This window comes from Leptinotarsa decemlineata, unplaced genomic scaffold, assembly GCF_025532065.1.
Source record: "Leptinotarsa decemlineata unplaced genomic scaffold, Ldec_3_MD MMD2_tig00026307_RagTag_RagTag, whole genome shotgun sequence".
Taxonomy (NCBI): domain Eukaryota; kingdom Metazoa; phylum Arthropoda; class Insecta; order Coleoptera; family Chrysomelidae; genus Leptinotarsa; species Leptinotarsa decemlineata.
Window position 1 is genome coordinate 7,091,378 of NW_027412681.1, and position 18,579 is coordinate 7,109,956.

At 35.7% G+C, this 18,579-nt stretch overlaps 1 protein-coding gene across 1 annotated transcript in view; it reads right to left on the reverse strand.

The window, feature by feature from the left end:
- The window catches only part of LOC111502672 (MAP7 domain-containg protein plexus), a 47,635-nt gene that overhangs the window by 20,752 nt on the left and 8,304 nt on the right, over positions 1-18,579 (reverse strand). The window contains exons 2-5 of the mRNA XM_074181104.1: positions 17,315-17,810; positions 7,182-7,619; positions 3,905-4,384; positions 60-367 (exon numbers count right to left, since the gene is read on the reverse strand). Coding sequence (XP_074037205.1) covers positions 60-367; positions 3,905-4,384; positions 7,182-7,619; positions 17,315-17,810 — 1,722 coding nt within the window. The remainder of the gene's footprint in view (positions 1-59; positions 368-3,904; positions 4,385-7,181; positions 7,620-17,314; positions 17,811-18,579) is intronic.

Consider the following 18,579-nt stretch of genomic DNA (forward strand, 5'->3'; position numbering starts at 1 on the left):
AATGAATTACCCAAAAATGGAGCCTTTAGACAAATAATTCCAATGCGTGCTATACTAACCTTCTTCGTTCTAAGGGCACCCTATCAGCTTCCAAGGCTTCCCATTGTTGCGACAGATGGTACACGCATTTGTTGCAGCTCAATACTCTGCCATGGGAATCCATGCATGTGTTTTCAGTCGCCCTCGATACTTTAACAAGGCATGGAAAGTGCATCGCGTGCGAATTCATGCCTTCCGCAGAAGTGCTAACCCACTCCATCTGGACGCGAGGATAAAGGCCGGTACAGATATAGCAGCGATAATTTTGACTGCCCGGTTGTCCGTTGAGATCGGGCGACGGAGATGTGGTGCGTGTAGACATGAGAGTCTGGAAAAAACGGTCTATGTTTGATTCAAGAATTATAATGGGAATAACACTACTTTTTACAAAAAGATATATATGTTGAATCATCGACCAATGATTAAGAGCAATGTAAGTTTTCGATAAATTCTATTACTACTGTGACATGGCATTTCCTGAAACCTGTCTTGTGCTTAAAAATGGTAATAACAAGTGTTGGGTCACCAGTGAGGTTAAAAAGATGTCCCAAGATCTAAGAGACTTATATTTGAATGCTCGTGAGAATGGCGGTAACCAGAATATTCAATTATTTTACAATGAAAAAGAGTCTACAAACATGTGGTAACCAAAAAAGTCTACAATGATGAATTCATCTTGAATAGTTACAACAATTTGAGTAAAAAGAAAAGGTTATCAATAGATTCTCTGTACCTGTTAAAATAATTCATAATCAAAATTCACTTGACTGTAAATATCAAAGAATTGCAGAAATATTTGACGACCTTGTCACTCTGCAGTCTAAGTCGTACAACTCTAATAAAAAAGTTAGCCTTATCAATGTTGTATTTTCAATAATTCATGTCAAATACCAATGTTGCCAATCATGAAATATTCGATAAGAACTAAGTAGTGGCCAGGTTTTATATTTCAGTGTTGTTCAGTAACTTTGTGTCAACTTCAATTTTCGTCATTAGATGGCGCCACATGTAATTTTCGTGGTTCAATTCAAAATTGACCATATCTATAAGGATTAAGTGAGAGATTTTATATTATGACTAGAAGCTCTAATCAATGAAATGGTTAAAATATCTTAATTGTCTTGACTAATGACATCGACATTTGTAACCAGAATCAGTCAACAATGAAATATAAAACCCAGCCACCACCTAATCCTTAGTCTATATTCAATTAGGATTAGACACAGTCAATTCACAGTAGTCACATAAAACTGTTTGCAAATTTCTCAGGTGTTTCATGATTGGCAACACTGATATTTGACATGTAATATCAAGAAGACGTGAAACTACAGTAATTTTGATTGAAAAACTTCGAATGTGATCATATTTAATACTTATGATGTACTGTTTGGAACCTTTGGTGTATTAATGAATATTACTGGAGTTTTTTCCCAACACCAAATCGTTATTTTTAACATCCTCGACACGTGTTTCGATGACCAAGTGATCATCTTCAAGAGGAAGATAAAACAGTTTTATTTTCCTTTATAAAACATTTACATATTCATATTTAATACAATGATGGCGTTTCGGTCACATGTAATTATTATCTAGTGCATGTGAATTTGTTCGTTCCGAAAATGAGTATTTCAACTGAAAGCAATAAACTCATTAACATTTCAGAGATTTCCATCATCATAAGATAAACGTCAATTTCACGTGCACTAGATCTAGATGCTACAAGACCAAAATATTAAATCATTTCAATAAAATATAATTTAAACACGTCTTATTCCTACTATTATATAATAATAATATTTATTGATTTCTTTAGAACATCCTAATATACATACATTATTTTAAAAATATATAAATAAATGACATAAATAACAAAAAATTATATGATAGAAGAAAAAAAAATAATAACCATTTTTCAATGATTCCAGAATGGTTTCAACATGAGGATATACATAATAAATATATTACCAAACAGAAAAAAGAAATTCAAGGATGATATTTTATATAGTTCATGAGTTTTTTTTTTTTTTGAATTGGAAAACATTTATTGAATCTTTCAACGAAAGTGGGAGTTTGTTATACTCATTCAAACCTTTATAAAATAAAGACTTCTTCGTACTAGTCAAATTAGTTCAAGGAATTTTTGGGAGCTACTCGCTCTTGTTAAATGGTTATGGATTTGAGATTTATATATACATAATTCTTCAAAATAAGTTGAAAGCAAGTTATGTGTTTGTTTGAAAATGAATATCATTGCTAACTCGTACAGTCTCTGGGAAACAGACAGCCACTGCAATGTACTTAACATGTTTGATATACTAGAATACCTATTCACTTGTAAAATAAAACACGAGTCTGTACCTTTTGTAAAGCCGATACCTTATTTTGGTCAAATGAGTATAAAAGACTAGCACAATAATCAAAATGAGGTTGGATTATACAATTATATAATGTAATTTTTGAGTACATCGAAAGCCGAGATGAAATTCTTGAGAAAAAATATATATTTTTAGTAATTTTTCAAACACTAGTGTTGCCAGTGGAAGGAAGCCAGTGCCAGGAAGCAAAACTTAATATTCCATTTCTGTTAGAGAATAATTTCACAATAAATGAAATAAATCAGTAATTTTTGTAAAACGAAATAGTGCTTCGGTTACATTAGATGTAATAATATAATTATAACCTCTAAATCTGTAAACTTAAAGTGACTACAGTAATATTTTGTGCTTAATAGTCAGAACCTTTTGTCATAATACCGCTGTTGTATCTTTACAGCTAGTGATGGAACAATGAAATGGGCCTAAACAATAATTGAGTATAGGACCACTATTTTCAGTTCCACAAATATTGGTTGGCACATTTTATCGAATTTGGCAGAGATTATTCTTCTGATTGCAGACTTTTTGATCACAGATAGTCTATCAAGATGCAATTTTAATGCAATTCTCCAATTAAGTATCCCATACTTAAGAATTGAGCAAAAAGGAAATGGTATGATGCGTGCGTTGCACTTTAATTCACTCATTTCAATTTTTCTGGGTGCATCAACTGACTTACTCAGTTTAATGCACATATTATTGATTTGTTCTGTCTATTTCAAGTTGGAATCCATCTGAACTCCTAGAAATTTGGTACAAGTTTTGAAGGTCAAAGTGACTGTTTACTATTCATTCAGAATCAAGTCATTTCGTAAGAATCATGATTGTGGAATTGGCCGCGGTGGTAGTGCGCCCAACTCACGATCGGAAGACCGTGGGTTCGATTCCCGCCTCGACCAGATATTTTTATAGAGAGAATTTATCTGGTTGAAGCTGGAATGATTCTGCAAATGTGTTAGGAATCATATGTTAAAAGGTAAGATCTCGTTAGTCCTTAGCTCACACAAGTTTCTCAACTTCTGAGAGTTGTCGTTCGAATGGGGGTGACAGCTGATTAACGGAAAAACAGATTTTCAACAGATTTTTTAAACAGATCTTTATCCAATACGTTTGTGTGGATTATGTAAGCATCATTTGTTTTATATACTTTTTACTTGAAGTTGCATCATCCGCCCATAATGTACTTTCTTTGTCTGAGAAGTTCATTATTTATAATTGTTAATTTAAATTGGAAATGGAAATAGATCCAGTATACACTCTCATGGCACTCGTTTTAATAATTTTCTTTCACTTCTAGTATTACCCAGGTCAGCAATTTTGTACCTTTGATTAGGATACACTTCATCATGTCCAGACAGACACCTCTCTCTCTCTCTCTCTGTAGAAATCTAATTATTTGACAAAATCGAATATTTTACTGAATCTAAGTTAATGAGACTAAAATCCTTCACCCTTGAAAATAAAGCACGATCCCAAAAAATATTACTCACCTTGAGATGATTTTGTCTACTGTCGTGCAACTGTTTCTTCTTATTGATGGAAGAATTGATGTCGTACGGCTTGTATCTGATATCGGACCCTGCGCTATTCACTGGCGACTTCACCGTACTCGGCCTCGAAGAATTATTGTTGTGAAACAGTATATCTACCACCGAAACGTGATTGTTGGCCACGGCGCTAGGGTCCCCGCCGAACACTTGGTGCTTTTGCGGGATGGACTTGTAGCAGATCGAGCACACCTGAACCATGCCCTGCGGGCTGATGGGACTCGCGCCGGGAGGCGCTTTTAGTGTCTGTATGAACGGGAAGTAGGGCTCTTTTTCGGCGTTCTGGCAGCAGTACAGTAGGCGGATGCTGCTCGAAGGGTATTCCAAGGCGCAAGTGTAGCAAATGAAGGTGGTCGTATCCAAAGTGCAGCTCTGTCGTTTTCTAAGGGTGTACTTGCGGTCTGCGTGGGGTACTCCTTGTGCCTAGAACAATTTAGAGAATTATTAATAATAATAATATCAAATACAATAAATCTGTGTGATTGATGACTTTTTTATTTTGTGGAAATTCATGATCACTTAAATGAAAGGGATAAAAACACTTTTGCCTAATTTCCACTAGTTATTTTATTTGTACGACAAATAGCCGCATGAACCCATTCACTCGAGATGGTCCGAGAGAAATTCACAAATACTATAGTAGGCCTTAGAAAGAAGCAATGTTTCAACTGCTTTTTTAAATGCTACAGTGTTCATCTGTTTGAAATGGTCTGGTAACCGATTGAATAATTTTATTCCCATATATTTGGGAGAATGTTCGAATTTTATAATTTTATGTTTAGGAATGCTCAACTCCTCTGCATATCGAGTTGGGTAGCTATGATAGAATGAGTTCTTAGTACAATCTGTTATATATTCGCGAATATATAAAAGTATTTTAAAGATGTAGATGCGGGGAAAGATTAAAATTTGAAGACTAATGAAAAATGTCTTGCATGATTCCCTCCAAGGGATGCCTAGTAATTTCCTAATAACTTTTTTTTAGCAATGAAAACCCTATTTTTGTCAACACTGTTTCCCCATAGGATCACATTATGACTTAGATGGCTATAGACCAGACTGTAATATACATCTAAAATGGCGTGTAAAGGCATACAATTCTTAATTCTTGAGATTGCATAATACCCTTGATTGATTTTTTCACATACAACTGTGATATGGTCAGACCACTTCAAACAGTTGTCTACATGAACGCCAAGGAATTTTGTACAGCTTGTGCATGCCAGTGCCATTCCATTGATTAATAAGGCAAGCGATTGCTTTTTCAGATCGTTTTTTGAATTAAAATAGATATATTTTGTTTTGGTCAAGTTTACTATCAGATTGTTCATTTCACACCAATTTAAGAACAGTGATATTAATTCCTCTGTTTTTTATTTTAATTCCTCCTGACTCTCTGCTGATATAGCTGAAGATGTGTCATCTGCAAAAAGAGTGAGAGCATATTCATTACAGGTGAAATAAGTAGGCAGATCATTTACAAACAACAGAAAGATCAGCGGACCTAACACAGAGCCTAGAGGAACTCCAGAACATATATAATGATAGTCTGATTTCATATCTATAATCTTGACGTCCATCATACGATCTGTAAGAAAGTCAATAATCCATTCTAGAAAGTCCCCTCTAAATCCTAGATTGTACAATTTGCTCTTGATGAATTTAAAATTTAAACAATCGAACGCACGTGACAGATCGAAGAATACTCCTGCAACATGCTTACCACTTTCTAAAGAAGCGTATATGATTTCTAAGAATCTCCAAGTAGCTGATTGAGTGGACTTGCCTTTGCAAAAACCATGTTGAGAATCGGACAGGATCTTAAACCTTGATAAAAATCTTAATATTCTCTCATTCACAACCTTTTCAAAGATTTTTGAGAAAATTCTTAGCAGGGCCATGGGGCGATGGTTTGTAATATCCGATGTATCGTTCTTATTATGAACTGGTATGATCATGGCTGTTTTTAGAATTGAAGGAAATTTGCTACTTGTGAATGATAGATTCAACAAATAAGCTAAATGTTTTGAAATGTGTAACTTAATTTCTTTTGAAATTCTCACTGATATAATTATCAATTCCTGTACTTTTTTTATTTTTTAGACTGTTAATTACTGCGTCTATTTCACATTCGTTAACGGGCATAAAGAAAAAAGTATTCGATTCAATTCCAGAAACCGTGCATACGGATGATCTATTGTAGCCAAAAAGGTCTGCTAAGCTATTTTCTACCACTGAAGAGAAATAGTCCCCAAATATGTTGGCAACATGATCTCTAGCTGTGATTACTTTATTATTATAGTTGAGAGTAATATGTCTTTGAATTTTCTTTCTGTTCGTCTCTTTGTTGACTAGGTTCCAAACTGTTCTATTTTTATTGTTGGAATTCTTAATTACATTTTCGTAAAAATTCAACTTTGAAGCTTTTATTAATGATTCATAGTCTTTCTTCGCTTTTTTGTATGCAGCACGAGAATCTTCGTTGCCTATATTTTTACATAACCAATGCATACTTTTCAAATCAAGACTGGCCTGTTTCACTTCAGGAGTTATCCAGTTATGTTTGTTACTAGTGGACGATTTGTGTTTTTTGTATCTGTTTGGAATCTATAAATGCAAAATATACTTGTCTATATGCAGAAGTAATCAATTTATTTGAAATAATTCAAGTCACAAAGCACTCCGATGCCAGTTTTTGCATAAATTCATTATGTGGTTATCAAATGAGAGATTACCATCCAAATGTAGGCACAAACATTTAGTTGTCGACTCCGACTCAATTCTTAAATTTCCCAAAGAAATTTCATTTAGGTGAGGATACATGTTTTCGCGGTATTTAAAGATAATCTGTTTGCGTCACAGCAATTTTTAACTTTAGTCATGTTCTCCGAAATGCAGCTAAGGTAATTTTCATCCTTGGAATGCCAAACTATTGTTGTAATATCAACCGAAGCATTTTTTATTGTTCTTGATATTCAAGGATTGTTCCATTCAAACAAATGGTTCTTTTTCAAGCCATGCTTCAAATTTTTACACATTTAAATCAAGGCTGAAAAAGTTCTTTATATAAAAAAATTACCATAACATTTATGAGTTTGAAACTATAACTTATATAACATTCCAGTTATTTTACGATTGACGTCTTTCTTCTTATTGTATAAGGATATTTACAAATAACTATACTTCTCAACAAGAGAAATGAATACAATCATTAGTATACCTTGAAAGTCTCCCACTGCTTCAACAAATGGTGCTGGCACTCCACACACGCCTGCACCCTCCCACATGAGTCGATCGGCCGGCTCCGGCTCGGCCTCGGGTGCTCGATCAAACTCGGAAAAAACGGCTTGTCGGGATCGGAGAAATCGTCGGGCGCTCGTTTCGAATCGACGAAATCGAGACTGCCTCGTTTGTATTCGTCGCCGCACACGTAACACACCTCCGTTACGGAATTCTTATCGGGCATGCTGAGATCGAGGATGTCGGTGCCTGTGGTTCCGGTGGAGGAGTTGGAGTTTTGGCTGTGGAACACCGGAACGGAGTGCGGCTGCTGCTGCTGCGGCTGATGCTGAACGACCGGTTGCTGAGGATGGGTGAGGTCAAGGGCTCCTTCCAAAGAGATCATGTCGGAGCTGGTTTCGCGTGTTTTGTTGGGTACCTGGAAAAAAATATAACGTCAAGAACATTTGCATAATAGGCTATGTAGTAAGGAGAACTAGAATAGGTTCTATAGGAGAGTTTTATCAAAAGTAATATCACAATATCACGAAATTTTATAGATAAATGAAAACTTTGTTCATCTGCAATACCACGAGAGCAAACAACATGATGAAACCACGAGTCCGTAGGATGAGAATGAGTGGATTCATCTATTGCTGGTTGCTCGATTGTTATTGCTCAAAAATACCAACGTTTGAATAAAAAAATAAATATAGTTTAAAAAACTAAAAAACCACGCTTTTAAAGAATATTAAATTAAATGAAACGAACGAAAAATACTAGTATTATTGTGAAAAAAGCGACGGGCGCTTTTTTCACATTATTACTAGTATTTTTCGTTCTTTATTGTTTTGAGCTTAATTAAAAAAACATATTTTCAACTTTTTAGTTCGATGTTCTTTAAAAGCATGTTTTTAAACTATATTTATTTTTCATTTTTTAGTTTCGTATGCTATAAAAGCGTATTTTTTCTTTGGCGGCTAGAAAACCTACAGAACTGGTCTCTCATATATACTATCAGAAAACAGTGAAATATTATGTCCCTTTGTGTTCCGTGCATAGAGATGGAGAAGTAGAAATCCAACATCTTTCTTTTTGTTAAACAAACTTTACGAGACGATTGCTTTCGTACAGGCAACGCAGTCAGAGCGTTTCAAACATTTTCTTGCAGTGCTTGTGCTTCTCTATGAAAAAAACATAAGACTAAGAGATAGATCATTGGAAGTGAAATGAAAATGGATATAAAATTTGAAATACAAAAGAGGACGCATGCTCGTTGATATGTTGTCTTGTTTACTCAAAGTTATCCAACAAGCTATTGCAGATCTTCCTTCAGTAAACATTCATAAACTTTCATTATCTCGTCATATTTTCTGGTTATTATACACGATTGAAACGAAATTTTTCGTTAAGGATTTGTTCTACCATCAAAAATGAAAACATGTGGTCTATCGCATTATGTGACTGAAAATACCTAACCCAATCCGGTCTCTATTTATTTTACCACAGTATTTGCTCAGATAATAAATGTTCAAACATTGTGTTTGTCTAGCAATTAGTTCTATTATAGATATCAAATCCGGTGACTCGAGTGAAATAGTTATTAACAAAAGCGGTTAAATTTGGATATACAATTATTGAAGATAATTATCAGTTTCGCGGAGTCGAGACGAGATGTAATTGAAAAATCAGTTTGAGAATGTTCCAGATGCGATGTGTAGATATCAATGATAACTGTTCCCTACAGTAAAATATAATTTCGCTAAAAAAGGATAAATATTTCAAACTGTGAATTTTTATTGATGTAATTAGAAATATTAAACTTGTTAGGTGTGTGTTTTAATTGGAAAAGACACCGTTGGTGTGAATTAAACTCAGAACCTAATTTTGTTATTTTATTCTTTTTAAAATGACTTGAATACAGTGTTTGAGAAAAAATGTTGAAAAAGCCAATGTTGGTGAGAATTGGTGAGAATGAAACTCAAATCGAACGTTCTAACAACTACTTCAATAAAACTTGAAACAAGCTTTTATTTAAGTGTCCTAAAAATATAAAAATAAAATTTTAAATCACATTAACCACATTCAATTATGACTTTACAGAATTGAAGTTATAATGAAAGCCAGCGTAGAAATACGCAACATATGGAAACCCATCATCAAGCGAAAAATGGCCAACTCCCGCCAAACGGTCATCTCCCACGGAACCAGTGAAGCGGAAAATGGAAAGCGGGGATAAGTGAAAGTACTCGAACGACCTATAAATAGTCGTCTCTCAACTTTTTATTTTAATTTTTATTCATTTCTTTATTTTTATTTATTTTTGTTCAATTGTTATATTTTACTTGTATTTTATTTCACTATTATTTCATTTCAGGTTCATTTTGCTTAATATAATTGTTATTTTTAGCTATTCATGTTTAATTCTTCTCTTTTAGTTGTTTCAGGGATTTCAAATCATTTTATATAGTAGACAATGGAAGTCAGAACTAGTGAAATTCATCATGAAACATTGTCAATCACCTTCAATCAACATTGTACCTGCGGCGGCTCGTCAGAGGAGGCAAGGGAGGCTTAGCTTCCCCATAAAATTTGAGGATATTCATCGTAATAAATTAAAAGATATTCACAAATAATTATGATTATTTTTTTCTAAAAATGATTGGGTATCATTACTTTACCATTAATTTTTAATATAAATACATAATATGCCCGAAAAAACACTATCACTCACTACGTAGTACGTACCACACTGTATCCTGCATCAACAAACCTCAAACGCACGAACGAATAACGAAGAAACCATCAACCCGAAATAATAAATGCCATACGTTGATACGTTGCAAGGGAGCCAAGCCTCCGACACAAGCTCCGCGAGACCGATCCAGCCAGCAACATATGTCCCGATTTGTAATTTTAGTTGAAGAAATTATAGGGTTAGAGGAGGCTATCCTCCAGTTGGTCTTCGTTAGTGTACGACTACGTTTGTTTTTGATTTAATTAATCGGACGGGATGCCGTGACGGACCGGGACTGAAAAATATTTCGGTAAATCGTTTTAGTGTTTCTTGATAATATTTGTTATTCGTGTATAAAACAGGCAGTATTGCATTATAGCAGAGATGTTTGGTAATATTTTTAATGTGTTTTTAAAGTGTTTTCTTTCAATTTCAAAGTGTTTTCAGGTTTTCACTTTTCGGTAAGTTTTTTTTTCCATTTATTATGGATAAGTTGGACGAAATTAAAAAATCTGACAATATAGTCGATTGATTGCTGACAACTGAGAAGAGTTAATTTATATTAAATAATTCAAAGACAACCCTTTTTCCTTGTTCTTGTTTTTTTAATGGTCAGTTTTATACGTATAATTTTCGGCAATACATAATTTTTGTTTGCATTTATGCAAATATTACGTATTTTGCTTTAAATGAGTGCGGTACCCCAAAAAATTTTCGCGCCTTCGGCGGGCTTTTCTGTGTGTATATAGTCTTTATGACTTTAGCCTCCCCTGTTCTCCAATGCACGAGCCGTCACTGCCTATCTCATACTCCATGCGTACTCGATATCATATTCAAACACAGCTTGAACGTATGAGATAAACAAACATAAACTTGGAATTTGAACATTTCGATTTCGTTACTTTCCGTTTAACAGGAAACCATCCCACAATTGCGATCGAAAATATTCGAGTCACGACTCTCGTCCAATGAATTCGAAATTTTCAAGAAGGGCAATGTACTAACTTCTGGGCCTAAATAGCAGCGAGTTTATGAGTGAGAAGAAACACTCACCTTTGTCGACAAAGCTTGATGTATGTTAACAGACGTTTAAAAAAGTCAATATAAATTGTCATAAAACGAAATATCTTCAACTCAATTTGAGAAGGGCTATATATTTTTAGGAGTGACTAATTTTTTCGGAAAGAAAGTTTTCCAATTTTAAATTGATTACTTCCTTCCTTTCTTTGGAAGATTCCCACATTTTTCTGTATCAAGATAAAAAAAGGGATTTATTTCCAACAGGAGTACCCAGTTCCAGGAAATGCTGTTACAGAGTATACAGAGTGGTCCAACGAAAAATATGCACCTTGCTTTTCTCCTTTTTTTGTAACTTAACGCAAAAATGCTCGGACAGGTCAATTTTGCTTTTGAGGGGGACACATTTTAGATGTATTTTTCTACCTGTGCCTTCAACCCCCTAGCGAGGGTGAATAACAACCCTAAAATTTTAAATGGAAAGTGGGGTCGATATATCATTTGAAAGGGCACAAAATTATCTTTCCAATGATACCTAATTTGTTGTATTTCACTCAAACATGTAGGTATTATGAAGAAAAACAACTACAACCCAGTACTTTGAAATGTGTAATTGACTTAGTAGAATCCTACTTCAGCAAGTGCTGAAAATGTGACCTATTTGCTTCCATACAATAATACAGATTTTGTTCAAATCTATTCCTAACATTCTGTAGCATATCAGGTGTCATACTTCTGCACTCTGCTGTAGATCGTTGGCGAAGATCTTCTATGGATTCGGGCTGCGTAGCAAAACATTTATTTTTCAAGTGTCTCCAAAGGAAAAAGTCTAAAGGCAATAAATCAGGTGACCTGGCAGGCCATTCGATGGGGCCTCTCCTTCCAATCCACCGTCCAGGTAACCGGTCATCTAAAAACTCTCTTACCGGAGCAACATAGTGAGGAGGTGCTCCATCTTGCTGGAAATGAAGCCGATCATCATTATGATTTTGGTCATTTTCAATTATTTCTGTTATGAGAGGATCAATTGCATCTTCAAGCATGTTCAGGTAGACCTCACCCGTTAAATTCCCAGGAATAAAAAGTGGCTCTATGATATGACTACCTAATATGCCACACCAGACATTGATTTTTTGAGGGTACTGGGTATGGACCTCTCGGAATAAGTGTGGGTTACTGTCATCCCAGTAACGGCAATTATGCCTATTCACAGATCCATTAAAAAAAAATGTACTCTCATCGGAAAAGCACGTGTTGAATGATAGGTGCGGATCATCAATTAGAAGCTGGCTCAGTTGTTCACAAAATTGCAGACTTCTATCAGGATAATCTTCATTGAGTTCCTGTACTAATTTAATTTTGTACGGATGAAATTTATAAGCTTTTAATATCCGTATTATGGACGAACGGGAGACACCTGAGGCTGCAGCAAGCTGACGGGTACTTTGAGTATGATCCAATTCAACATGTCTCAAAACAGCGACTTCCACTGCTTCATTTCTGATCGGTTTCCGTGGCTGGTGTTTCACATTACAGACAGATCCGGTATCGACAAATTTTTGGACTAACTTGGCAACGTACGAATCATTCACATTTTTCCCGGGATGACTGTTATTAAAGAGGCGAGCAGTAAGTCTAGCACAACTATTATGTTGATAATAAAGTTTAACAATTTCAACTCGTTAAGGAATGGAATAAACCATTTTTACAGTAAAGTTGAAATAATTTCAAAAGCAACCGAACTGAATCAATGAACATTTGCCTAAATTCTTTTTGTACACTTATCTGCTGTTGTTATTTGAACCAAAAAACGCACGAGAGAAATTGAGGAATGTAGTAGTGATAAAAATGCCGTTTTTTCCGCATTTTCATTAACACCAAAAATATCGAGTAAATGTTCTTGCTTTTTTTATAACTATTCAAGTAAATACAACAAATTAGGTATCATTGGAAAGAGAATTTTGTGCCCTTTCAAATGATATATCACTCGACCCCAGTTTCTATTTAAAATTTCAGGATTGTTACTCACTCTCGCTAGGGGGTTGAAGGCACAGGTAGAAAAATACATCTAAAATGTGTCCCTCTCAAAAGCAAAATTGACCTGTCCGAGCATTTTTCGTTAAGTTACAAAAAAAGGAGAAAAGCAAGGTGCATACTTTTCGTTGGACCACTCGATATATGAAATAAATAGTAAAAATAATGGAATATAGAAATGTATAAAAGTAAATGCTTAAACAAAGTATATATAAAATATTCGTTCACAGATTTTATTGAAGCTACTGCACATAAAATTCAATGGTGATCGTAGCATAACATTTGTGCGTGATGCTTCGCAATAGAATTTCAAATTGTGTCGACCTTCACTTCTTGGTACTAAGAAATTGATCTCGGGTAAAAAAACCGTACTGTCAATATTGTTGTTTAGTAATTTATGCAGGAATTTTATACCAAGAATAACTCTCCTATTTTCCAAAGATGTCATATCAAATCGTGTCAACAAAATGTTATGATCGATGCCTCTCGTGGGGTATTGTCCATCAACTTTTAGACATAAGTATTTTGGGAAGTTCCTTTGCACGCTCTCAATTGATGTTTTTTGGTACTCGAAAACTGGATTCCATAACACAGAGCCATATTCTAACTAAGACCTGGCATACGCAAAATATAGCAATTTTAAGTTGGCAATACTTTTGAAGTTTTTGCCATTTCTGTAAATGTATCCAAGCATCCTATTTGCATCAGCAATATGTATTGTAAATGTTAATTTACTGTCGTATGTTATACCAAGATCTTTTATCTCGCGGTTAATAGTAGTATTGTTGATTGAATAATGGTACATTAAAGTTCGCTAAGTTCAGTTGTAGAATTATTACACCAAATTGATTACATCTAATTCATGTTGTACACGCTGGCATCAGTCACTAATGTCGTCGATTTTACAATATAGTTTCAGGTCGTCTGCAAATAGTAGGACTATTCAAAGAGGTTGCCAAGTCATTAGTAAAAATTAAAAATAGAGGTCCAACATTAGAACCTTGTGGTACCCCAGATGTAACTACGTACTGAGCCGATTTTAAATATTAATATTCGACGAATTGTTTTCTGTAAACTAGATATGATTCAATTAGAGTAAGCAGTTGGTCAATTTGCTGAGAAGAACATAATGGTCTATTTGATTCAAGGCTTTTTGAAAGTCTAAATAAACAACATCGACTTGTTTTTGCTTGTCCAGGTACGTAGAGAGATATTGATTTAAACATGCAAGATTTGTCATACATAATATTTGTTGTACGAAACCATGTTAAGTAGGAGAAATAACTTTTTCAATATCGGAGTATATAACATTTTGCACACATATTTCGAAGAGTTTAGAAAAGTTACATAAAATTGAAATTGCCCTATAGTTTGTGATATCGCTGGAGTCGACTTTTTTTAATATCGGACAAATTCGAGTCGTTATTCACTGCTCGGGGAAGGCACAAGTTGATAAAATTAAGTTGAATATGCCTATTAGAGGTATAGAGAGAACGTCGATACAGTCCTTTATCACAAGACTAGGAACATTGTCAACGCCTGCGGAGAGTTTATTTCTTAATTTTTTTTGAAGCTTCAACTCATATCTTAGGAATACAGTCAAATTTCGGTTCGTAAAAATGTCCAGTCTATGGGAAAATCTGGGGATAAAAGAGGCTACACGCCATCGTGGACCCCTTCGTTTTATTCATCTATAAGGATCAGTCGATCAGTGCAATTAGTGAACGTGCAGTTGGAGCAACTAAGATTGATTACACATGCAACATAAATTTGTACAACCGATATAGAGCCAGATCCCAGGGACTCCAGACCTTATTCATTTACCGATGGACAAAATATATAATATACGTGGAATGTAAAAAAAAATACGTAAATGTTCGAATTTCGCGGGCTACGTACATTCAATTAGCGATTTTTTTATTTTGGTACACTCGTCTTGAACATATATTCACACTTTCAGCTGCTTAGAATGTTTAGTTTGTTGGTGAAAGGCATAAAAGTTAGGCATAATCACCACCGTAGTAATTCGTTAACGTTTTGTTGACTTTTCTTTCGACAACACATACTTTTCATCACAGGTTTGGGGTCCCAAGTCTGTCTTAGGAGAGCTACATTAAGTTTTATCTGATTGTTGCGCTTGTCTTCAATAATTATGTTGGATTTCCGTACTCATGGCAGGTATCCATTACTCACTTCCGAGCTATCTTTTCTAAATATGGCGCCCAACGTGAGGCCACTCATACCAATTTCAGTTTTCGTCTGGCCTGGATTGTTTCATTTTACATTATGCAAAACAACTGTATAGTCTATCCATTTCCAATTGGAACCGCAATAAAAATAAGAGTACAGTCAACAATAGATTGAAAAGCGGACAAATTAATTTGAAGGTAGTGGTTCCACTAGTTAATTACCGAAAAATCAATTAGGATAATCATCATTTAACAAACAGAGTCCTCATCGGACCAAAAAACTTTAGGTATATAAACAGCTAACCCTTGTCTTTAGATTCAGTATCAATTTGCTTCTCCTGAAGATGCTTACCTTGTTAGCGAAACGCGCGTCGAGTGCAAAAATATCAGTTTGGTGTTAGGGTAATTGACCTCTAGAAAAAGTTTTCAACTTTTACATCAAAGGATCCAATCTCATCGTTTAAATCGATTTTTGTGAAAATCTTAGTGTTTTTGGGTACTTTCATCAATATGGCTTTCTGGAGACCTTTTGAAACAAATGATAACATTACGTGTGAGGAATCTGTGTCAATCGACAGGGATCCAGAATTTGAAAATAAGGACTTACATGTTCAAGTCCAGCGAGTAATTTTAAATATTCATGAATGCTTGAAGAAGGAAAACTGCCACACTTCACATAATGCTATTGTGAATAGAATATGTGAGTTAACGAAACTATCTCGTTCGACAGTTCTTCGAGTCATTAAAATAGGGGATGTCATTGCCCATGCAATGAAACGAAAACAAAGGAATAAAAAATTCGCAAAAGTTGATGGTGCTACAAAAGATGTGATTCGGCGAACAATTTATGGTATATACCAAAAAAAACGAAGTACCAACCTTGGAAATGATTTGGTATAAATTACTCGACTATCCCGATTACAATTACAAATCTTATTGTCATGTGGTTTCAAATATAAAAAATTGAACAACCGGATGGTCATAATGGAATCGACACGCATTGTTCAACTCCGACAAGAATATTTGAGGCGAATGAAAAGCTACCGAGAATCCAGCAGACATATAATTTACCTCGACGAAAATTGGTTTGACACCCATGATGTTGTCAAATATGGCTGGGTAGAAGAAACCAAGTATTGTGCTTTGAACACATCTTCTTCAAGGGGAAAACGTGTTATAATTTTGCATGCCGGGAATGAAAGTGGTTTCGTACCTAACGCTTTGCTTCTGTCGGACAAATATATAAAAGATTCGTCTGCTGATTACCACGAAGATATGACTGCGGCTTTATTCGAAATCTGCTTCAGTGAGCAGCTTCTCCCAAATATTCCTCCAAACTCGGTTATTGTTATGGATAACGCTCCGTATTATTCTCGGTTATTGACTACAATACCAAACAATAACACAAAAAAGCAGATATTGTTGATTTCATGCGAAATCATGACATGGAAATACCCGAAAAGACTCCAACAAAAAAGGTATTACTGGCGACCATAAAACAACGTAATTTCAAAAAAGAGTATATTTTCATTCGATGTGTGAAACACGTGGTCATATTCTCTTACGTTTGCCTCCATACTATTGTGTGTTCAATCCAATTGAAATGGTTTGGGCCACAATGAAAGAAAGTTTGCGAAAATGTAATCAGTCACCGACTTTAAATGCTGTAGTGCTTGACAATATAAGGCGAGTAGTGAATGAAGTAGGTAATAGTGATGTGTGGAGGAACTGTGTGGCCCACGTTATAAAAGAAGAGAACAAATATTATGTGCAAAGTTCCATAAATCCGATCGTTATTCAACCCGATGATGATTCCACCTCATTATTTTGTAAATATATGTTTGACGAGAATTCGGTGTGATTATTTGTGTTTCCATTGTATTTTAGAGTTTTCGACTCGGAAATCAATTACCTTAAATTTCGAAGTTTTTCATAATTACCTATGATGGAAAAATTCAGTTGAGATAACTTTTTCATAGGGTGATCAATTGCCATGACTGTAAGAATAAGTAACTGAAAAACTACCACTGAAAAACGCCTATGTCGAGGCGGGAATTCCTTATCTGTGCTGTTCCAATTGGTATTGGAAATACTATACCACAATCCCAGTTAAGTCTCCCCAAAAACTTTAACGTCCGATAAATTGAAATGCCTCACCTGCGTTTGTCTTCCGGTAACGCAGCCCTTCGGCTCCTCTTTCAACCCTGTGGGTCGCGGAGGGGGCACGCCTCCCACCCCGTCGCTATTCAATCCCAGCACCTGCGCCGCATACTCGCCCTGCATCAACATATCGGCCCCCGTATATGGCCCGTTGTCGACCCGCTTCAACCAGTACATCCGTTCCGAGTGGGGCCTCATTGTGATCTCGTAAGACTCCCATTGTTGCAGCAAGAGGGCGTAGCAGAGGTAGCAGGCGGGAACGGATGCCTCTTTTCTAGGAATATATCCAGAGGGAGGCTCGTGGGAGTCCAGGAAGGGAAAGTACGGCTCTTTGGGCTTGTTGGGAATGGGTTTGGTGTTCAGGTAGTAGATGTGGGGTTGGTTGCGGTTGCCGCAAACGAAACAGACTTCGGGAGGCGCCCTCTGTTGCGGGGGGTCCGAAGACTGCGGTTCTTTTTTTCCTTGCGGCTTGTCCATTGCTCGCGCAGCCAATCTGGAACAAACGAATAATTTCAAGGGTAGATTCAGGCCAAATTAAATTTTATTTTCATCAAATTGTAACAATCTCGAAGTTTGTTTGATAAAATAAATACATACATTGATGGAACTCTTGATAATTTATCAAGTTTTATACTTGTTAATGGGGTCGTATAAATAAAATCAACTAGTGGTAATTAGACAAAAGTGTTTGAATTACCACAAAATAAACAAGTCATCAATCACACATATATGACATTTTTTGTTTGAACTTCTACGAACTATTAGATATTAGATTAGATTAATATGGGGCATCTGTGCTGAACAGCCATTACACTGCCACCTTTGCAGGTCTATTGTGTGTGCCCTCAAGTATGCTAGAGTTCCTGGTCTAGGCCCCTCCCCATATATTCAGAGGGTTGTGGTTTTTCCCCCCCTAATGTTGCAAACCATATCCTTGATAGACCTTCGCAGTAGCATAGTATGTGTACGGAGGTTTCCTCATCCTCTTGGCAAAACCTTCATAGGGCTGTGTCTGCCAGTCCGATGTTGTTCATGTGTTTGTTGAGTCTACAGTGTCCCGTCAATAGCCCGACCAGAACTCTAGTTGATCGCCTATTCAGACTTAATAGGTACTCCGTGAATGTTGGCGATGGCTCTTTAATGAACTCTTTGACCTGGCTCATACCCGGCGCCTTATTCCACCATTTTTGAGATTGTTTTTCCTTCCAGTTGCTGTTACAAGTTTTTCGCAGCGCTTTTGCTGTACCACAAAAGGTTCTGGG